The sequence below is a fragment of the Balaenoptera acutorostrata genome, chromosome 4 (assembly GCF_949987535.1).
Source record: "Balaenoptera acutorostrata chromosome 4, mBalAcu1.1, whole genome shotgun sequence".
Taxonomy (NCBI): domain Eukaryota; kingdom Metazoa; phylum Chordata; class Mammalia; order Artiodactyla; family Balaenopteridae; genus Balaenoptera; species Balaenoptera acutorostrata.
The window spans coordinates 140,998,058-141,020,777 of NC_080067.1; the positions used below are offsets into that span (position 1 = coordinate 140,998,058).

A 22,720-nucleotide genomic window follows, 5' to 3' on the forward strand; every position below is an offset into this window, starting at 1 on the left:
TCATGAGCTCTCTGGTCCCTATGTCACTTCTGGTGTTCTGCTCTGGTCCCTGTGTCACTTCCGGTGTTCTGCCTTCTGGTCTTCTTACGTGGGTTTTTGAGTTCATGTCTTTATTAGATTGTAAGCTCCATGCGGGCAGAGATTGGGTCTTACTCATCCTTTCTCCCTTTTGGTTACAATCTCTCAGTTTTTCTTTGGGAGACAACCCCTTTTCCCACTGGCTGTCTATGGTTTTGGTGAGATGGTCAATCAAAGTGTCCTGCCAAGAGGATGCTCTTTCCCTGGAATTTGAATTTTGAATCATGGGCTACAAGGACTGACAGTGATTGGCGCTGATTCATCCTGGCCAAGGTGCTCTGAAGACAACACTCATTAGTTCCTGCCTCCCAGATCCCTGGAGCTGCTCTGGTCCCTGAACTCTCCGAGGCCTGCTGCTTCAGATTTTCCTTCGTATCTGTGAGCTATCTCATATCCTTATGATAAATGTGTCTTTCTCTCTCTCTTTTTTTTTTTTTAAACTTTAAGTTAGCCAAAAGTAGTTTCTGTTGCTTTTACCCAAAGATCCCTACCAATAGAGCTGTTATGATTGGAACTGACCACACTTAATCATTCTAGTTCTTACATTGATTCTGATGTGTTTTTTTCTTCTTTTTAAAAACAAAAACAACAAACAGCCAGAGACCGCTGCTGCTTTGAAGCGTACACTAGAAACCCTGATGGACAGAGGGGCTGTGGTGAGGAACTTGGAGAACCTGGGCGAGCGTGCGCTTCCTTACAGGATCTCCGCCCACAGTCAGCGGCACACCAGGGGAGGGTAAGTCCTTCGTGAGTCACTGGACACGTGCCTTTGGTGGACTCCGTAAGGAGCGCTGTGTAATTCATCTCAGGAGTTATTAGACACTCATAGTCAGATCCCCACTGTGCCAGGTGGTGTGCAGGTACGTACCCCAGCCATGTTGTGTTGCAGATGGGATGCATTTATGCTGACCCACAATAAGCTAATCAGAGTCCCAAAAGAGGTCATGCCAGCAGTAACACATTATTTATAAGCTTTTGATTGTGGGAAACTTTTCTCGTCAACTTAAGCACTGTTTTCCCCTGGCATTTCTTTAACTTTCACCTTTAAAACACCTCATTGAGCAATGTGTTGTCCACCTACTCAGTGCTTCCTTTGTAAATATGAAGGTTGCAGATAACAAGCAAAATGTACTTCTTATTACTAATGTGTATAACCAGAGCCTAAAATCCCCAATAGGAAAATGGTTTTACCTATTCCAGCCAATTTTAATCACAATTTTAATCACAAAAGTAATGGGACTTTTTTCTCACATAGTATATAGCAAGTTCCTCAAACACGTCAAGGATTTGATTTTATAGTGATACCTATCTTTGTAGAAATTCTTCGAGGTCAGTTTGTTTGTTGGGTTGGTTTGCCGCTTCTCTAAACTTATGCCCAAGGTTTCTGGTTTGGAGGAAGAATCTTATTTTGTTGGGTTTCCTAGAAGTAGGTGATAGAGAAATGGGAATCAGTTTTTAGCATAGCAGGGAAAGTCCAGGACTAGGAGACTTGATTCTCCTTCTGGGGCTCCCAGCTGTGTGGCCTAGACCAAGTCACTTAGCTTCCTTGGATACTGAACTCAAGTGTCGTTCTCCCATCCACTTTGTCACAGTGATCAAATAAAATAACCTCTGAAGATGTGCTCTGCGGACAGTACTGGGTGTTGTATGATGCTGCTTTTAGTCATGTGGGGCGAGCAGCCTTGTGGAGGTTTGCTACATGTGATGGGCCCGAGTAAAGTCACACCTCACGCCAGGCTTTCTTACTGCTTGTAAACCTTCTGCCGAGATGTGGCACAGACTGCACGTTTCCTTTTATTGCTTCACCTTGTTTTGTGCTAGTGTTCAGCTTCTTGAGAGCACCTCTGAAGAGTGTGCCTGAGGTGTTGCTAGGCAACCTGAAATGCTCGGTGGCTTATTCCTCTCCACAATCATAACAACAGTAAGCGATGGAGACTGTGTGTATAACATTTTTTTAAAACTTAAACCAAACAAAGGGGTTTGGTTTTAATAGCAAGGCTATGAATCCTTTTGCCTTTTTTTTTTTTAAGAGAAGCATATAAACTTTGGCCAAGAGTTATTAGCCAGGTTCTGTGATGGAAGGCACTGAACAGGGAGAGAAGGCAGTTTCCTCATTATGTGCTTTCACGGATGCACAGTAGGAATGCTTTCTTCTGCCCCCTTTCCAAGTAGAGGATTCGACCTTGTTGAGGGCTAGTGTGACCAGCATCCTGGAATTTGCATTTCTCACAGTGCGTGGGTAGCGCTGCTGCTGCTGTGAGGGCCACGCTTTGAGAACTGCCGCATTAACTCATCTAGTTTTCAGGCCTCTGTGTGCAGTGCTGGGATAGGGTGGTACTCTTTCTCCTTTATGGATGGAATAAACTCAGATCTGGGAAGAGCTCACCTGGAATCAAGCCAGAGCTGCTGACAACACCAGACCTACATTCCAGATTCCTGACAAGGTGCCGGTGCCCCACCAAGGGCTGTGTTGCCGTCACTTAGTTCATTTATAGTTAAGGATTTTATTTCTGGGTGGTTTTTCTGTTTGTTTGTTTTTTTACTTTCAGACTCCTCAGAGAAGGAGAAGCAGCATCCTTAAAATATATCATACTGTGTCTATTATACATCAACAGAAAAAGGTGGTGCCTAGCCCCAGTGTGGGAGGTTCATGTTTTAAGTTTGCTTTTCTGAGGATAAATCAGTATCTGGTATTTATTTGCTTGAGGTAGTGTTTTCCAAAGTGTGGTCTCTGAAATGCTAGTGATACAGATATGCTCCACCAAAAATGGAGGGTGTGTGTGATCAGTCAGATGTGGGAAGCCTTAAAAAAAAAAAAAAAAAAAGTGAAAAAAAGGGACTTTCCTGGCAGTCCAGTGTTAAGACTCCGAGCTTCCGCTGCAGGGGGCGTGGGTTTGATCCCTGGTCAGGGAACTGAGACCCCACATGCTGCACATACCGTGCAGCGCGGCCAAAAAAAAAAAAAAAAGATGTGGGAAGCCTTGCATGATCTAATCCTTCTGGAAATTCACAACACACCTTAGTGTATAAATGGTGAGAAGTCCTTCCATAAGATGCCCTAGTTTGTCAATTTTACTTGACCATGTTACTTTTGTTTTTGTAACACTCATTAATGTTCTTCACAGTGGCTTTTGGTAAATGAGACGAGGGGCTAGTATAGTTGGGAGTTCCCTGGTTTGGAGATTTAAAATTGAGTGGCGTGTCAGATGGCTGCGTTGTGGAGCTTAAGTTTAGTCTGATATTCCCTTAGCTGCAGCCGGTCCTCCCATGGTCACTAACCCCAGTGATGTTTGTAGTAGGCGTTCTGTTCACTTGTCAAGTTCTTTTTGTGCACTGACATAGCCACAGAAGGCATTACAAGCATGTATGAAGGAGACTATGTACCAGGGTGTGTTAGGTGCTGGGAAGGTTCACTTTTATGAAGTGGTTGAGAAGAAACAGGGTGGACTTGTGTGTTATGCATTTATTAGCGTTCAGAAGTTTTTGGCTCTTTTCAAACAGCCCTGGAGGCCATGAAACGTATCTGTAATTGTGGTGGGGCACTGGTTTGACTCCTGAGGTTGATATGTTGGGAGCCAGTTTTTTAGCTGGCTAACGAGTGAGCCCTAGATGCCCTCCATGAATCCACATTGCACTGTGGTGCTGTTGGTTTTAAGTGTTGCTTTTACATTTTGTGGGAAGAAGTGGTATATCCTGGTGGTATTCCTAGGTCTCAGGATGGTTCTTATGATCGTTGTGGTTCTTGATCTCAAGGAGTTTTCACTTGAATCAAAGACATGCCTGCATATGGCTAACCTAGGCACCAGCCAAGCGGGTGTAAACACAGGGGCCCAGCACGGAACGGTCCCTCTGACCGAGGCTGACAACCAGGCGTCTCTCTTGCAGTTACTTCCATCATGTTGAGTGATTGCCTCCCATCTCACCTCCTTCCCCCAAATCCATACCCCTGCTACACACATGCCAAGTAGGCCTGCCCGAAAGAAGAATGGACTGAGAGAGTGCTTAGGTAGGAGAGATAGTGCTACTTTAGGGTTATTTGGGAAGCTTTCCAAAAGGAGGAGGTGGTACCTTGAAAGTGGTACCTGGTGTTTATTATTATATCAAGTCTGTTACCAGTTTATGCCAAAAAAATATCATCATTATATTCCAGATATTAACTTAGTCAGTCCTGACTTTGGGAACAGGTTACATTCCAGGAATTTGTCTGTAGGTTTATTGTTTATAACTGGGAACCTATTTTCCCATTGGAACAACTTGTTCCCAGGCTGATCCACAGAAACTTACTTAAACTCATAATCTCTGAGGGTCAATAGAATTGGACGAGTCATTTATGTCCCCTAGGGACAGGGAAGAGTTGACCGGATGCCCTGTTGCTGTTTGGGCCAGGTTGGGATGGTTGGGTCTTCGGACCGTTTTTCCCGATGGAGGCTTCTGGCCTCACTCACCACCCATTTCACGAGGCAGCGCCTGGAAACCACTGGAGCATGATTAGGAGCTGGGGGTAGAGTGGGGGGTTGGGGTGGGGATGGTCTTAGAGGGGCTGGGATTTATTCTCAGCTCTGGATTTGCTTTGGTCTCCTGGGGGCCCCCCCAGATTATCTTTCCTTTGTGCTTTCACATGCTCACCTTTGTACCCTCATCAGCTCTCTGGGAAAGGCAAGGTTGTTGCTGTGGAAAATTCTTTCTGTGTCCCTTGGTGTCTAAAAGGGGACAGTGTTACATAGGCAGAAAGGAGTAAGTGCTCATTTAGACCCTTGCTCAGAAGGGGCAGGTTTTTACTGACTCATAGTATCAGTCACCCTCTGCCAGAACTGCCTCAGCATCTGCCTCCAGGGCTGCACAGACTGGTTTAAGGCTCTCTTTCCACTAGATGGGGCTGGACTGAGACTAAGAGGGATTTCTGGTGCAGGAGGGGGAACCTTAGAAGAAACCGTAGTCTATGTTGCAGCGATGGGCTTGTGCCTGTTTGTAAAAGGATGCCCCAGATTGCTTTGACTGTTTTTACCACCTCTGCTTTCACTGCAGTGCGATTGGGCTGACTTCAGAATGTATGTGTATGAGAACTCTTAAGTAGTGAAGGAGGTTTTTCTTGCCTGTTTTGTCCCTCCTTTGTCTGCCCTCATGCATTTAAAATGTGAATAGGTGCTTATAGCAAAGATCTGCTGGTCTACATATAAGACGCCCTTCTGTTTACGGGTAAGCAGAATGATAAAAATAACTGGCTCCGTGGTGAATCAGTGGAATTTTACTGACTTGCTCTCCAAATGTGTCTGCAGCTAACTCCAAGAGTGCTGGCACTCTCTCTAGAGGAGACTGATTCTCCTCTGTAGTTTTCTCGTTAGCTAACGTTTCCATGTTCTTGTGCTTTCCTGCCAGCATTAAGTCCAGGCCAGCATCCTGACGCCATTCTTGTGTGTAGGTGCTTCACGATGGGGTTTCAGGGCAGGGCTGCTGTGTGGCCTTGGAGGTTTCTTTTTAGTGGCAGTGTCCCAAGATTTGTAAGAATTCTGCAGCAGGTTTGGTGGTTTTTAAAATGTATGAGACCCAATGGATTTTAAAAAAGGAATGGGGCTTTTCCATGCAGAGGCTATCTTGGTTTTAAGGAGAATAATTCACTGCTTCAGTGAAGCCTGAATCCAGCAAGGTTTAACCGATACAGTCTAGGAACTGGCATTCAAACGGATCTGTTTCCTATGTTCCAAAAGGCTTGAAGAGGCTTGCTGGCTGCAAATCCCTCTCCTCTCCCTCCCCCACCCCACTCACGGGGAGCCACTGAGCGCTTCAGTGGAAATTTCCACTCGTCTGCGAGGGGGAGGGCGCGGCTGTGAGTGAGTGTGTGACGGAGAGAGACAGACAAAGAAAACTCACATTCAAGCAGGCACTTTCTATGGACAACTTGTAACTGTAGGGTGAAGACAGAAGTGAAATAAAAACCAAATACAACCATTAGCGTTTAGGAGCGTTGCAAGAAGCCACTCGGGTGGGTGAGGGCTGGCAGGCTGCAGAGCCTTGTGTCAGGAGGCCACTGAGTGGTTTGCTGGTCTTGTTGCCCCGAGAGGAGGGCAGAAAGGACGCTGAGGGCTGCTGGCTCCCTCGTGAAGCCGAGCTGGGCGTGGAGAATGCTTGGCGGCACTGGGCTCTGTCTGTCCTGGACGAGCCCTTTCTCTGCGTCTTCTCAGATCTCTGGGGGGTTTCAGTCATGCAGTGGAGAGTTTTGTAGTGCGTGTCTTCAGAAATACAGAAAGGGTTAACTGCCACCTTCAAGACCACATGGGCAGTTCTGCCTACGAGATGGTTCCCTGTTCCTCCAACTTTTGAACATGGGACTCTGTGATGAGAAATGCACTAGTGTACTAAACCTTTTTTTTTCCTTTCTCTCCTTGCCGGTATCCATCATTTCCTTGCTTCTACTCCTGCAGAGTTGGTGCCACCTAAAATCCAAGTGCTTTTCTATAGAAAAGAGAGAAGCTGATGTCTACCTTGCGGGTGAAGTGATTCTATAATGAGAACCACATGTGGGACAATACACCTTGAAATGTCAGCACCACTGGGTTTTGTGTTGAAGGCGAGAGCAGTGCTTACCCTGGCTACCTGGTGTGCAGAACCATTTCACTGGTGCTACTGGACATGTGGTTGAAGGTGCTGGGAATGTAGACTGTAATTAGATTTGAGATTGCTAAACTGGATTTCTCCAATATGATTGGTTCATATATTGATTTAATCACTGATTAAATGTGGAGATTGGAAAACTGGCTGTTTGGAGAACTTGATTTTTTTTTTTTTTTTCCTTATTGGAATGTCAGCTTTTGGGCATGTCTAGGCAGTTGCAATTATAGTCATATTTGTAAACTACCTTGAGTGAGGAGCTCATCCTGAGAATGCAGATACGAGTCTACATGTTAGACGTGTGACGACGTTTGGTCTTGTGTGTTGATTCTGCGTAGCTAGGTTAGGGGGAGAAGCAGACGTTGTTACCTCATTGTGGGATAAAGGTGGAGCAGATGCCTCTGGAGATGCCGAGCCCCCTTTTGGCCCCCTTCCTTTGAACAGCAGCTCGTCTGAATTTCAGAATGGCTTCTCCATGGCAGATTTCAGTGGGATGTAGGGAGTTCCGAGGTCGTTTTGTCAACCTAATTCCTATTTTTACAGGTCTGTTATGGACCTGTGCTGTCATGGGAAAGGGATCCTTGCAGGCATCAGAAGCTGCCCAGACCTACAACTCCAAGCAGGCTGTTTCTGGGCTTCACTTCTCATTGTCATTCCTTAGGTCACCTGTGGTTAGAAAAACCCACTAATATGTATAAAATAGATAACTAACAAGAACCTGCTGTATAAAAAAATAAATAAAATGAAATTCAAAATTTCAAAAAAAAAAAAGAAAAAAGAAAAACCCAGTAGCTAGGAGTCAGGTGTCCACGACCGCCGCGTCATTTCCACAGTCTCCTGCGGGACTGGGAGACGTGTGCAGGTCTTGGAAGCCTGGGTTTCTGCTAGCACTGTGGCCCTTGTGACTTCTCTCCCCAGCTGCACTCAATGTTCCAGGGGGTCAAGGCCATGTGTACCTCATCTTTTTAGTCTCCTGAGGTTTGCCCGTAGTAGATGTTCATTGACTGGTTAAGTTTGCCCAAGATAAATCAGTGAGGAGAAGAATATATCCTGGCAGTAACCAAGAATTGGTCAGTGTATCCCTGTGTGGGAAGGCCATAAAGGACTACTGACCTGTGTGCTTGGGCTGCTAAGGCAGCAAGAGATTGTCCTGGACTCCTGCTTGTTTCTCTCACAGTGGGGAGGGACAGCTTGGTTCCCTGGGAGGGAGATGTGGAGGTAAGAGGTTAGCTATTTTTTTAAATTAATTTATTTTATTTTATTTATTTTATTTTTGGCTGCGTTGGATCTTTGTTGCTGCGCCCGGGCTTTTCTCTAGTTGCAGCAAGCAGGGGCTACTCTTTGTTGCGGTGCGCGGGCTTCTCATTGCGGTGGCTTCTCTTGTTGTGGAGCACAGGCTCTAGGCGCGCGGGCTCAGTAGTTGTGGCTCGTGGGCTCTAGAGTGCAGGCTCAGTAGTTGTGGCCTTAGTTGCTCAGCGGCATGTGGGATCTTCCCGGACCAGGGCTCAAACCCGTGTCCCCTGCACTGGCAGGCGGATTCTTAACCACTGCGCCACGAGGGAAGTCCAAGAGGTTAGCTTTCAACTGTGAATGTAAGGTTAGCTTTCAACTCTGAATACAGTAAGATCTGCCCATCTCTGAGCCACTCCTAGCTCCTTCTCTGTCTTGGTGGTGTTTCCTTTTTGTGGAAATTTCCACAGTGCAATAAGGAGCATGGGAGTAGAAGCAGTCTTGCCCACATGAGCCCCAGGCGTAGATCAACAGTGTGATAAGCATGAAGTGACTGTCACAGCTGTGGTTGTGGGCACTAACCCATTTGCATCTTGGCCAGTGCTTTTGTTTGGGTTTGGTTGCTGGATGAGTGTTCTGACTGGTAGAGGGAAGGCAGAGTAGCTAAAAGAAGGTAAAGGCTGGAGGGGTTTTGGTAGTAACAGAGCCTCCTGAAGCCAAGCTTAGGGTTCCCAGACCTTTTTCTAGTGCTTTTCTTTATCCTTGAGAAACTGCAGAATGCCAGTTGCTGGCTAGCAAGAGGTGTGTTTGACAGAGTGGGAGCTGAGGGGTCTGCAGTCTGGATCCTGCCTCTCCCTTTGTGACCTGGTGCAGATCACTTCCCTGGAAAGCAGCGGAAGGGGTTGGACTGCGTCGTCTTCACGGTCCTCTCCCCATTCACTGGGGTTCTGTAACCCAGTGATCCCAAAGTTCTCTGTGGCTTCTTATGTCCTGGAGTCAAAAGACGTACTCTTAGAATCCTGGCTGAGGCCACTTAGTAGCTGAGTGACCTTGAACTAATGACTTAATCATTATCAAATTCAAAGGAGATAATGTGTAGGAAACCACTTTGAAAACTGCTGGTTGTTGCTGGGGAGAAGGCTGCTGGGCCCACACCAGCACCCAGCACCACTTCCTCTTGCACTTCCTGAGTTGCCACATGGAGTGGAGCTTCCACTTCCTCCTCCTCTTCCTCAGGAACTGTTTAAAAGAAAGTTCTATCTGAGACACTTGCCTTTTCATTTCTGAAATAATATCTGGCCTCTAGTTTCCATCCTTGGGTATTCTTTTTACCCTTATCACAAAATGGTATCCAGAAAGTTTTGGGTTATTTCTTAGCATTATTTGGTGAATGCCAGTGTATGGAGGGTACTGCTCAGGAAGACTGCACGAGAATTGATTTGTGGGCAGATGAGTTGTTGGCTATCGTAAACACACTCTCTCTTAGAAACATGTTTAGACTCAGAGGCTAGCCCACAAAAATACCTCTGTGGTGTAGTAGAATGGAAAATGGAAGAAGACAATGCTTGCTGAACCCCAGATATGGTATCTGAGTAACTTGAATACTTGACTGTAAAGAGGGGCAGGCTTAACTCACTAGAGCAAGAGACACCTGTGTACTCTGGAGGGAGGGGATGTGGAGCATTTACAGGGCTGGCAGTGGTAACTGCCGGGGTGGCTGTGTGCCCAGAGCATGTCAGGCCCTCGCTAAGCATGTCCCTCCATATATTACCCTGTGTAATAGATGGCATTTCACAGTGCACTACCTCTGGCTATCAGGGCTTTAAGTGGAGTAAAGCAAAAGAGGAAGACACTTCTATGGAAACTAGACGAAAAACAAGGAAAGAGGAAGGAGCTCAGAGAGGATGTATATGTGTTTAAAGAAAAACTGCCGCTATAGAATGAAGTATTGTGGGATGTTAACAGACAGAGGGTGAGGTCATAACTTGTCCATGGTAGCTAGGCAAGACATTTTGATGTATACTGGATGAAAGAACAAATGGATAAAAAGGGAAGAGAGATGCTGGAAGCCATGTTGAATGAGAGCGTTCCCAGCCCTGGCCACCAGGTGGCCATAATTATTGGGGGTTGGAGGAGTGGGAAAAGTGCTGGGGGTTGGCAAGGAGAAGGTAGTTTAAGGTCGATTACACTTATTTTTTAGGCTCTAATTCAGAGCCTTACACAAGGTAAGTAATCAATAATTAACCATTGAACAAACGAGCAGTTCTTAAGTTGGGTGATTGCAACCATAGTGCCTGCTTTGTGGAGTAGAAATAAACAAGTAGAATTAAACCTTGGAAGATTTGGCCAGGTTGGTGTGTAATTTTCAGAGTAAGCCCAAATGGTGGTCTCATCATTGAGCACACGTGCAAGGCAGTGATCAAGAAGTTTGCCAGGTCGTGGAGGAATTGGCATTTTTATTTCATTTCTTGAAAAACCCTCGGCGTCTTCATCAGCTGTAGTTACTCCTCATCATCACCACTCTGTATCAAGTCATTCACCAAGTGCTGCTCATTCAACTTCTACACACCATTTTAAAATCAACAGCTTTGTGGAGGTATAAATGACACACAATAAACTGCACATATATGTAAACCCATGAAATCACCACAATCAAGATGATAAATTGGTCACCCCTAAAGTTTCCTCCTGCCTCTTGTGATCCTTCCTTCCACTTATCCGCCATCTGATCTCCTTTCTTTCACTATAGATTAGCTTATATTTTCTAAAATCTTACTTAGATAGAATCAGACAGTATGTACTCTTTTTTACTCTAGTTTCTTTTACTCAGCGAAATTATTATGAGATTCATCAGTGGTATGTATTAATAGTTTATTCCTTTTTATTGCTGAGTAGTGTGCCATTTTATGGATATACTACAGTTTGCTTATCAGTTTACATGTTAATGGATATTTGTGTTATTTCCAGTTTCGGGTTGTTACAAGTAAAGCTGCTATGAACATCGATGTAGAAGTTGTTCTGTGGGCATATGCTTTAATTTTCTTGGGTAAATCTAGGAATGGAATGGCTTGATCATAATGGCAGGTGTATGTTTTAACTTTTTAAGAGACTGCCACACTGGTTTCCAAAGTTGGTTGTATCAGTTTGCATTCCCACTAGCAGTGTATGAAAGTGTCAGTTCCTCTACATGCTCACCACACTTGGTATGGTCATTTTTTAGCCATTCTAGTAGGTAACTCTTCGTGGTTTTAGTTTGCATTTCTCTAATGACTAGTGGTATTAAGCCTCTTTTCATATGCTTCTTCGCCATTGTATATCTTCAGTGAAATGCCTTTTCAAATTTTATGTCCATTTTTAAAAATTGGTTTTTTAATTAAACTTTGAGAGTTTTTAATATTCTAGAAATAAGTCCTTTATCAAATATGAGTTTGCAAGTCCCAGTGCATGGCTTGTCTTCTTATTATCTTAAGAGTATCTTTCAAAGAGCAGTTTTTAATTTTGATGAAGTCTAAAGTATCAAATTTTTCTTTTATGGATTGTGCTTTTGGTGTCATGTCTAAGGAATCTTTGCTTAACCCAAGGTCACATTGATTTTCTACTGTGTTTTCTTCTAGTTTTCTAGCTTTGTGTTTTATGTTTAGATTCGTGTTCTAGTTTGAGTTAATTTTTGTGTATGGTACAAGCATGGATCAAAGAGCTCATTTTTTTTGCCTATGGATATCAAATTGTTCCAGCATCTTTTGTTGAAAGGACTATCCTTTCTTTACTGAATTGCCTTTGCACCTTTGTCACAAATCAGTTGTGCATTTGGATCTATTTCTGAACTCTCTATTCTATTGATCTATTTGTTTATCTTTATATAAATACCATACTGTCTTGATTACCATAGCTTTATAGTAAGTCTTGAAATCAAGTAGTGTAGTCCTTCAACTTCATTGTTTATCAAAGTTGTTTTGGCTGTTCTTGGTCTTCTGAATTTCCATATGAACTTAAGAATCAGTTGTCAGTTTCTAACAGAAAAGTTTAGGATTTTGACTGGGATTCTTTTGACTCTTTACGTCAGTTTGGGAAAATAGACAACTAAACAAGTTGAATCTTCCTACCCATGAACAAGGTATACCTCTCCATTTATGTATGTTTTCTTTAACTTCTTTCAGCAATGTTTTATAGTTTTAATTTACAAGTCTTTCACATCTTCTGTCAGATTTATCACTGAATATTTAATTTCAAGGTCTGATTATTTGTTGGTAGTATATAGAAATACAGTTGATTTTTGTTTATTGATCTTGTATCTTGCAACCTTGTTAAACTTACAGTCTGGTATCTTTTCCATAAGCTTCAGATTTTTCTGTATATACGATCGTGACATCTGCAAATAAAGACAGTTTTACTTTTTCCTTATCAACCTGGATGCTTTTTACTTCTTTTTTTCTTGCCTTATTGCACTGGCAAGGCACTTCAGTAAAATGTCAGATAGAAGTAGTGAGAGTGGACGTTCTTGTTTGTTCCCGCTCTTAGGGGGAAAGCATTCAGACTTTGACCAGTTAGTATGATGTTAGCTGTAGGTTTTTCAAAGATGCTTTTTATAAGGTTGTAGAAGATTCCTTCTTTCCCTAGCTTGCTGAGAGTTTTTATCAGGAATGGATATGGGATTTTGCTAAATGCTGTTTTTTGCATCTATTGGAATGATCACATGGTTTTTCTTTTTTAGTTTGTTAATATGGTGATTTTCATTGATTTTCAAATGTTAAGCCAATCTTGTATTCTTGGACTAAATCCTACTTGGTCAGGATATATTGTCCTTTTTATATATTATAGTAGTCAATTTGCTAAAATTTTGTTTAGAATCTTTTCATTTATGTTTATGAGGGATGTTGGTCTGTTTTTTTCTTTTCTTTTAGTGTCTTTGTCTGGTCTTGGTACCAGGGTAATGCTGACTTCATAGGAGAAGTCAAAAGTGTTGTCCTACTTTCCAGACCAATTTGTATCAGAATTGGTATTTTTTTCTTAAACATTTGGTAGAGTTTGCCAGTGAAACCATTTGTGCCTATAGTTATCCTTGTGGGAAGGTTTTTAACTACACATTTAATTTCTTTGATAGATATAGGGCTATTCAGGTCATCTATTCCTTCTTGAGTGAGTTTTGATAGTTTGTATTTTTCTAGGAATTTCAGTTAGGTTGTCAATTTATTGCAAAAGTTTTTTTTTTAAATGATATTCCCTTACCATTCTTTTAATATCTGTAAACTTTGTAGTTGTTTCACCTTTCTATCTGATTGGAATTGTATCAGTTTTATTGATCTCAGTGAACTAGTATTTGGTTTCACTGATGTTCTCTATTGTTTTTCCTGCTTCAGGGATTTCTGCTCTGATTTTTATTATTTTCTTTTTTGGTCTTACTTTGCATTTAATTTGCTCTTCTTTTCCTAGTTTCTTAAGGTGGAAGCTGAGGTCATTGATTTGAGGCCCTTCTTTTGTCTTATGTAGATGTTTAGTGCTGTAAGTTTACTGCTAAGTACTGCTTTAGTGGCATTCTCCAAATTTGATGTGTTGTTTTCATTTTCATTCAATTCAAAGTATTTTGTAATTTCCCTTTTGATTTCTTCTTTGACCCATAGGTTATTTAGATGTATGTTTAGTTTCCAAGTATATGGGGATTTTCTCAAGATTTTTCTGTATGACTCGAATCCCTTTAGATGTATTGAAACTCATTTTATGGCCCAGAATATGGTCATCCTTGGTAAATGTTTGGTATGCCCTTGAGAACCAATATGTATCTTGCTGTTGTTGGGTGGAGGGGTCTATAAATGTCAGATCCAGTTGGTTGAGGATGGTGTTTGCTTCTTCTGTAACCTTGCTGGTTTTCTGTATACTAGGTCTTTGATTACTGAGAGGAATGTTAAAAGTTTCCACCTATAATTGTGGATTTGTCTCTTTCTCTTTTCAGTTCTGTTAGTTTTTACTTTCTGTATGTTGTAGCTCTGTTATCTGTACGTACACGTTTAGGAATTTTGTGTCTTCTTGGTGAGCCCATCGTTAAGTGTTGTCTCTTTTTTCCCCTGATAATTTTTTTTGCTCAGAAGTCTCCTTTTTCTGATATTACTGTAGCCACTTCAACTGTCTTTTGATTAGTGTTTTTGCATGATATATATTTTTCTGTGCTTTAACTTTTAGTTATTTTTACTTGAATAACTTTCCCACTAGGCTTGTGAATGGTCACATGGGAAGTTGGGAATTTTTCTTACAAGTTTTGAACCCTCTCCTTGTGTAGAATTACACAAAATGCCATACTTTTTCTAATAATGTTCTTCCTTGCTGAATTTGTTCATTTTTAATTTGGTCTTTCCTGCTTTCTGTGAGAATTCCACGTTTCATGCCAACACACCACTGTGAAATACTTACTGTGGACCTGATGTACGTTAGCCTATGCTCAAGCTGCTGGGGATGTAGCAACAAAGTCCTTCTTCTTAGGGCAGTTATATTTCAGTGGAGTGAGACAGACTGTAAACAAATATACACTGTGTTAGTGGTGATAAAGTGCTATGGGGAAAAAAATAAAGCATTAAGAAAGGGAGGTAAGAGGGATGAGGCTGGGTGGGCGGGGCAGAAGGGCTCTCTGACGAGGTGACTTTTGGACAAGACGTGATGGAAGTGAGGGATGAACTCTGTGGAACTAAGGTGAAGAATATTTCTGGCAGAGGCACAAAGAGTGCAAAGACCTAGGATGGGAATATGCTTGGGAGAAGAGTGTGGCTGGAACCAAATAAGTGGTGTCAAAGGTCATCTGAACCAGCTGGAACATTGTAGAATTCTGAAATACTGCCCTGAAAACTGTCCTTTAACAACACCGTGGTCCAAACCAAACAGTACAAGTGAGGCTTCAACTTTTGCAACAGAGCACGGGTGGGGTGGGCAGGGAATAGAGACACTTCTTCCTTTGCATTGGCATACGGCTAACTACTGATAAAGTTATTAAGACTGAAGACCAGTAGCTGTATGAGATGTCTGTCTGTATTAGTCTGGTCTGAGTAGATGAATGTTAAATTCTTTCTGTCACCCAAGATTCAAGTAGTTTTCTTTTTGTTCCTTGTCAGTTCTTGAATGTGCTGGATAGTCTTGGATGAGTCCCAGGCCTTTCTTAACCTTTTTCTAGTTTATGAAGTATGGCTGATGGTTCTTACTCTATCTCTTAGGTGCATTAAGTCACTTGTAAAATCCTTTGGAAAATTAGAAGACTCATAGATGTTTTCACAAAAAGCATCAACTAATGGTTTGAAAAATTCAGTGGAGTGTAATGGGAAAGGCCATAGGAAAAGGGAGGTCGGGCACACTACTACACTTTGGTTTAGCTGGTCAGCTGGCGGTTTCTATTTTGACAAAGATGTGTATGTGTGTTTGTGGGTAGTTGATGTCTGTATGTGGAGAGGAGTAAAACAAAAACATTGACCAAAATAGTGAGATTGCTGTATTTCAGAATGCAGCATATTCACAAATTTTTATTTTATTGCAGGTATTTCTTGGTGGATTTTTACGCACCGACAACAACTGTTGAAGGCATAATGGAGCACTTGTCTCGAGACATTGATGTGATTAGACCAAATATTGTAAAACACCCTCTGACCCAGGAAGTGAAAGAGTGTGAAGGGATCATCCCAGTCCCACTTGAAGAAAAGCTGTATTCCACCAAGAAGAGGAAGTGAGAAGATTCACCAGATTTTAGCCTTCTATTTAATTCTCTCACTTTTGAGCACCGTGAATTAATAACTTACCAGCTTGATCTTTATGTAAGAGGGTGCTTTCAGTGCCCTTTGATTTTCTAAGGTACTTTTAGTTCTTGATCCCCTTTGCTGTGAGAAGTCGGGGAATGGCCTCCTTAGAGCCACTTTGTAATATATGGCATCAGCGCTCCCTGCTCGACTGCGTTTCACGAATGTAATTTGTCAGTGAGGACTTTGCCCCGCAGCAGCACTAACACCGCTTTGAAGAGCAAAGATTATAAAAACCACTTTGGATTGCACGCTAGTCATTCAGACTGTATACCACCATGCAAAATAAAAATTTAAGACCATCGTATTATATGAGTAACTTTTGATCAGAGTGAAAGTCTGTGATTTTAAAGAACTTTCGCCTCTTCACCTCCCCCAGCACCGTGCCCCATCCGAGGCCTCACAGCTCCAGTCTGCCCAGAATGCCGGCAGCGTGTGGGCGGGGCTCCCGGTTACCAGCGCAGGTTCAAGACTGGGAGAAGCCAGGGTGAGGGCAGGTGGGATGAGTCTGCCCCTTGACTCCTGGGCAGGCGCTTTCCCTTTCACCTCACAAGTAACTTGTCCTTGTGGTGGGTGCTGCTCTTGGTAGGGGGGCGTGTGTGTGCTGTGGCGGTTGGTGGTGGCACCGCTTCCTGTCATTCCTCTGCCAGTAGCACTGCTTCCTCACTGTCCCTCGGGCCTGCAGACCTCTTTGGGGAAGCGGCCACCTTTGAACTCTGCACCTCTTCCCTTCTCCCCGCTACCCTGATGAGTCGGAAGCCAACTGCTGTTGAGTTGGGGATGCCCGAAGAGCTGGCTGGCGCCATGCCTGTGGCTAGTGGCGTGCTGCGCTCGTAAGTTAGGGGGACTTGTAAGAAGAGACATCTTTTTGTTTTTTTAAAGTTTATCCCTTCATTTTGGAAGGCCTTTTAAAAAAATTTATTTATTTATTTATTTATTTAATTTATTTATGGCTGTGTTGGGTCTTCGTTTCTGTGCGAGTGCTTTCTCCAGTTGCGGCGAGCGGGGGCCACTCTTCATCGCGGTGCGCGGGCCTCTCACTATCACGGCCTCTCACTATCGCGGCCTCTCTTGTTGCGGAGCACAGGCTCCAGACGCGCAGGCTCAGTAGTTGCGGCTCCCGGGCCCAGTTGCTCCGCGGCACGTGGGATCCCCCCAGACCAGGGCTCGAACCCGTGTCCCCTGCATTAGCAGACAGATTCCCAACCACTGCGCCACCAGGGAAGCCCAAGATACATCTTTTTTGTTGTTGTTTTTATTTGATACTCATAGACCTATTTTTAAAAACGACATTGTCCTGGAAATAAAAAGATAGGTTTTGCTTTGAGAGATTTTTGTGTTGGCAGGGGAAAAGTTGGGTTTGAAATGTTGTTATACTTTGAGACTAAGAAGCAGCTAGTCTTTGCTTAAAATTGATTTAATTAGGGTTATCATATTTAGCAAATAAAAATGCAGGATGGCCAATTAAATTTGAATTTCAGATAAATAACGAGTCAGCTTCCTTATAAGTATGCTCCAAATATTGCATGGAGTACACTTATAGCAAGAAATGATGCATTGTCTATTTGACATTGAGATTTACCTGGATGTCCTGTATTTTATGTGGTAACCTTGGTATAACTCACATAAAGGAATAAGCAATACCAAGCCAGAGACAGCAAAGCTGAGAAGGAAATAAAGTCAACATCCAGCATCCTGGCTTCAGCTGACTACACTGGTAACGAGGCAAGTTATGGAAGAGAACGCAGTGGGTGTGCTCTAATGTGCCCCAAACCCTTATTCCCTCAACCTACCAGAAAACTGATCTAGAAACCAACTGAAATTTCATTTCTGGTCAGTGCCAGATAATCTGTTCTGTGAGCCTGAATTTACACCACAGTCTGAGAATTCTCTTTTAAGAAGTTCCATATGTGGTCTCTGCCCCAGGCCTGGGAAGCTGGGGACCTCGGGTCCCTGGCAGTGGGATGGCTTCTGTGGTGGGTGAGGATGAGGCTTTTTCCTGCAGCAGTCACTGGCATCTCCTCCTCAGTCTCCTCAGAGCTGGTGAATTGGAAGAAATTGGCCTTTCCATCTTCCCACAGCGGGGCCCTGCACGGGGTGTCCATCAGCAGCCCAAACGACGAAGCTTCTGCACACAAGTTGTTGGGGGAAGCTCCAGTTACTAAGTCGAATCTCTGTTTGTACTAATTACACAGTCAGATCATGTCGAAGCAGGAGGGGGCCCAGAGATCTGGCCTCTGCCTCTTTTTAATTGTGAGACTGAAGCACAGACAGATGTGCAAGAGAGGTGCCCCAAGAGCCAGGAGGAGCCCAGCTCCAAACTAGTCCAGGGCTTCCTCCCTCCGTGATGCTGCCTGTCTCTGCCCTGGACGATGAGATTCTGCACTTTGCTTATTCTTAAGAGCCCGGGCAGCATCCAGCTTCAACTTCCTCCAGAAGCAAAAAGCTATTAAAAAGTCTCTTTGAAGAGCAATAGTTCAGTCAAGAGGGTCATTAAGAACTGTACACTGGAAATAAAAGGGATAAAGTGGAGATTATCGGGGAAAATATGCTTCTTCCTGTTTCATTAGGAATTTCCTGAAAGCACAGGCTCTCAGCCAGGGCTCGAGGGAGCACAAACTCTTCCACCAAATGGCTTGGGTCTCGATGTACTTTCACTCAGGTGCTATCTGAGGTGCGTCTTGCGTTTTCCTTACAGTGTATTATGTGCGTGCTGCGTGCCGTATGCTATGCTGCGCACAATCTGTTACCTCATTTAGCCCTTTCAGCAGCTCTGTGAGGGAGTGGTGTTATGCCCTGTTTTTTGCATGAGAAAACAGACTCCAAGAGATTTGAACTTGACCCCACAAGTACCGAGTGACAGCTGGGATCTTGAGCTGGGGACCCTGACGCCATGGAGTCTTTTCTATCCGGTAGCACTGAGGTTGTCACTGTCCTCTCTGGTTAAACAAGGCACCTGGGTGACAGGGGTGAGTTAGTGTCAGTCAGAGAGTAGCAGTTGTCCTCGTGTCCTGAGTGTGGTGCTGGCACTTTCTTTTGCTGCACTTGCTAGCCCCTAGGAAATCGACGGACTCTGTCGGGCATTCCAGGTCATCGAGTGTTCAGAATCCTGTGGCACAGTTTAGAGCGGCTTAGGAAGGAGGCTGGCTAAGTAGGACAACTGTGCTGTGTGCCAGTTCCCCTCCAAAATGAAGCCACTGTCCCTTCCCCCTGAGGCGCTGATTCATAGCTGGACCTGCAGCCACGAAGGGGCCCTTGCCCCCTTGCAGCCTGTTGGGATGCCAGGGTTTGAGCAGGGCCTATGTGCAGGTCACCTCCGGGCTGCATCTTTGCCCTGGGTCCCCTTGCCCGGGTTGGCGGCAGGCAGAGGCACTGTTTGGGTGGTCTGCCCCTTCAGTGGACGGTTGTCAGTGAAGTGCTGGGAGTAGAGCAGCGGACAAAGACAGTCCTGGGGGGCTGATAGCTGGGAAGGCAGAGTGGCGTGGGTGTTGCCACATGGGGGGCGCTGCAAAGGGAAAGAGCAGAGGACGTGGTCGGGAGGGGACAGGGAAGCTGAGACCTGCAGGATGCGGAGCCAGTCCCGTGGTGTGATGGTGTCGGCAGATGGCACAGAACGTGCAGATGCCTCGAGGCCCTGAGCTGGAGACCAGAGGGTGGAGCGGGCAGGATGAGGAATTGGGGGGCCAGATCTGGGAGACTGGATGGAAACTCCCGAGAATAAACACGAAGGGATAGGAGTCTGCTGAAGTGAAAGGAGACGCAGAAGCACAAGAGGCCAGGTCTCGGGGTGAAGCAGCAACTCCAGAGCGCTCCCTTTGGGGGCCTCTTAGATTTGTTACCCTATTTGTGGTCCACTTGGAACAGGGTTGAGCTTCCAGAAGTATTTTTTTTTTTTTTTTTTTCTGCATAAGGTGGGCTCAGGAAGGTGGAGAAAGATGGAGGCTGTGGACCCAAGAAGCTAGTCCCAGGGGTGCCTTGGAAGCTGCTTCCTGGAGACGTTGTCAGGTCACGGAAGCATCTGAATCCGAGACGATGAAGTCCTGTCCCGTGGAATGTCCACAAGGAAGGACCACTAGGCTCAAGAGAACCTTTTGCTGAAAGACCAGGTTTGTGTTGATTGAGATGAAATACCAATTAAAAGATAGAGGAGCACTGAAAGCATGATCTGTATGTCCATGCTTCTGGTTGAGTCTAGAAGAGTAGTTATCCACCCTGACACACCTGAGGGATACCACACACACCTTCAGCAAAAGTTCAACATGGACATTATGCCTTTCCCCTCCTCACAACTCCCTGAGGCCAGTATTATACCCATTTTACAGATGGGGCACCCAAGTGCTAAGAGAATATAAGTGACTCCTCCAAAGCTACCAAGGGAGGAGTTGGGATTGGGGATTTGAATGTCCACTTTGGGCACACTGCACCCTTCTAGAGGTGGCCCCTGCCCATCCCTTCAGCCTGGGCCACGCTGACTGACCTGTTACCCTGTGCCCTTCCTGTCCAGCACCTAGACCAAGACCCCGGGCTTCATCACTATAGGAGGGGAGACAGGGGATCTGGGACTCCTTGGGAGTGTTTTTAATCTCAGGTCCTCAAAGGGAAGTCCTGAGAACACCGGAAGAAAAGTTAGTGTACCCTGGAGAACAGGCCTCCTATTGTCATGGTTTTCCAAACTGTTCCATCATTTCCCACAGAGCTTTTTTCTCTCCACATTACCCCAGGGGTGTGTTTATAGGGCACACACACGGCAGGTGCTGCCCTGGGCAGGATACAAAGACGAATGGGCTGTGTCCCTGACCCTAAGGCTCTCACAGATGGGGGAGGTGGAAATATTCAGCCATCTGAAGACAGGCCGTAATAAAAATAATCACTGAGGTTCATACCAAGTGCTGTGGAAATGGAGAACTGGATTCGTTAGTACTTGGAGTGGGGGGGGAGATGGGAAGTTTTCAGCAGAGATGGCGTTTAAGCTGGCATGGGAGCAACTAGTGTGGAACATGGGTGGTGGGAGATGGGAGGTGGCTAAAGTGTGTTTTGGAAACACCTGGGAGCGGGCAGGTATGGTGTGATGGAGGGAAAGGGCTTGGGGTGCAAGAGAGCCTGGAAATTCAGGGAGGGTCCAAGCTGCCATCTGTTGGTGAAGAGACATTTTGTGGCTGCTAAGGGTTTCTTGAAGTGAAGGGACCATTCTGAAGAACCAAGAATGGTACTATGCATATTAACTTGTTCTGAAAGGTGCCTCCTAATTGACCAACCCCCCATGCTGCCCACATGTTCTTGAGAAAGAAAGGATTATACAGACTCATCATGGAGAAGTACAAAGAGGGCTGAGGCAAGGTTTCCAGATGTCCACCAGCAGTAGACAGAGGGGACTAGACAGTGTAGTGCTTGCCCCGTGGCCCCTACCTGACCTGGGGGTGCTCTGAAATGGTGTGAGGGAGCATTTGGAAAGTACGCACCATCCTCTCCTTGTTGTGGTCTGGGCTGTAACCATTTGTGTTCGGAGGGCTCAGCGAGAGATGACTGCACCTGGCATCCACCTGGAAGGCCACCTGCCACCCCCTGCCCTGTTTTCTGCACCCGGAAACAGGCCAGTGTGGTGCTGATAGTGGGGAGTTTCCAGGGCAATTTGTGAGATTCTCAGTCACCTTGAAAAACACGTAGTAGTGGGATGAGCGTAGAACTTTGGGTCAGAGACCTCCTCAATGGACCACATGATCATGGACAGTTTCTTATCTTCTCTCAGCCTCCAGTGCACAAGCTGGTCTCAGAGAGCCTTTCCAAGTCTATCAGGCCCTGGACCAGGTCCCACTGTGCCCACAGTTTGCTGGGGTTTTGGGTGGAGGGTTATTCAGCCATCCTGCTGGTTGGCAGGATAGGGAGATGGGGAAGGGTTAAGAGAATTTCTCAGCGGCTTTGCACACTCTTCATCTTCTGGTAAGGATAGCTGTTTCCACAGCCTGCCAGGGGGTTCTGTGGGGCTATCACTCTAATTCTAAACAGAATAGGCGCTGTACTTGATCACAAGAAAACAGCAAAGGGAGCTCCAGAGGCCAGCTTGGTCATTTGCTGAGCTTGAATTGCCAGCATTCTTTTTGCTCTGAGAACAAAGTTTTAAGGCATGAGGACTTAGACCAAAACACAGGCACGAGGCATCCTGTGAGTCCACAGGAGGAGAACGGTGTGGTGACCAGGAAGTTCTTGGGTGGTGGTGAGGTCTGGTTTTTGGAGAGCTGCGCCATGACCCCAAAAATCAGCCCCTAAGTTTATAGTAACAGCAGCAATACCTAGATAACCTTGCACACTCCCAGCTCCCCGCAACCCAACAGGGAGATTAACAAAAGTCAAACTCCTGAAGCCAGACCGAGTGTCCAAAGTGCTCAAGACCTTTGGGTTGCTGCAAAGGGGCAGAATTGTCTGCGTACTGCAACTGAACCCTTTTCTCCAGAACACCTGGGGCTAAGCCGTGTCTCCTCTGGGGAAGGAAATGTGATTTCACTTCATTTCCCAGAGATTTGCCCCGAGATGATTGCATTGTGAGTGGAAAAGACAAGGATACATTGTTCAGTGGATAATGCCAGAAGTCAGAATTGTGCAAAATGGGCTCTTGACCTCTCCATTCCAAATAAGTGGGCGACTCCATTGTTTCCATAAACTTGTATTGAGCTAAATGACGTGACTTGGATGTAGCACTGTTTGTCCATGTGGATCCCAAAATGTGAGCACCTCTTTGTGGAAGATTAGATTTTGCTTTTTGGACAGAGATTAACTGGTACTGTTAACTGGTACAGCGAATTCTCATTATTCAAAGATTCTGTTTTTGTGAATTTGCCTACTCGCAAAAATTTATCTGTAACCCCCAAATCAATACGGTGTCTTTGCGGTCATTCACAGATACAGAGGCAAAATTTTGAGTCTCTGGTGAATCTGTTTGCAGCCAAGGATGAACAAGGCGACTTCTCATTTCAAGTCTTAACACTGTACACAAGTGTCTTTTTTTCAGTCAATTTAGTGTCGTGTTTTTTGCATTTGCGTGCTTT

The 22,720-nt window shown here is 44.8% G+C and overlaps 1 protein-coding gene across 2 annotated transcripts in view; it reads left to right on the forward strand.

The window, feature by feature from the left end:
* MRPS6 (mitochondrial ribosomal protein S6) overlaps window positions 1-16,004 on the forward strand; it is a 63,733-nt gene extending 47,729 nt beyond the window's left edge. For both annotated transcript variants that reach the window (XM_057545621.1, XM_057545620.1), the window contains exons 2-3: window positions 675-814; window positions 15,425-16,004. In XM_057545621.1, coding sequence (XP_057401604.1) covers window positions 675-814; window positions 15,425-15,614 — 330 coding nt within the window. In that variant the 3' untranslated portion in view covers window positions 15,615-16,004. The remainder of the gene's footprint in view (window positions 1-674; window positions 815-15,424) is intronic.
* The last annotated feature ends 6,716 nt before the right edge of the window (window positions 16,005-22,720 follow it).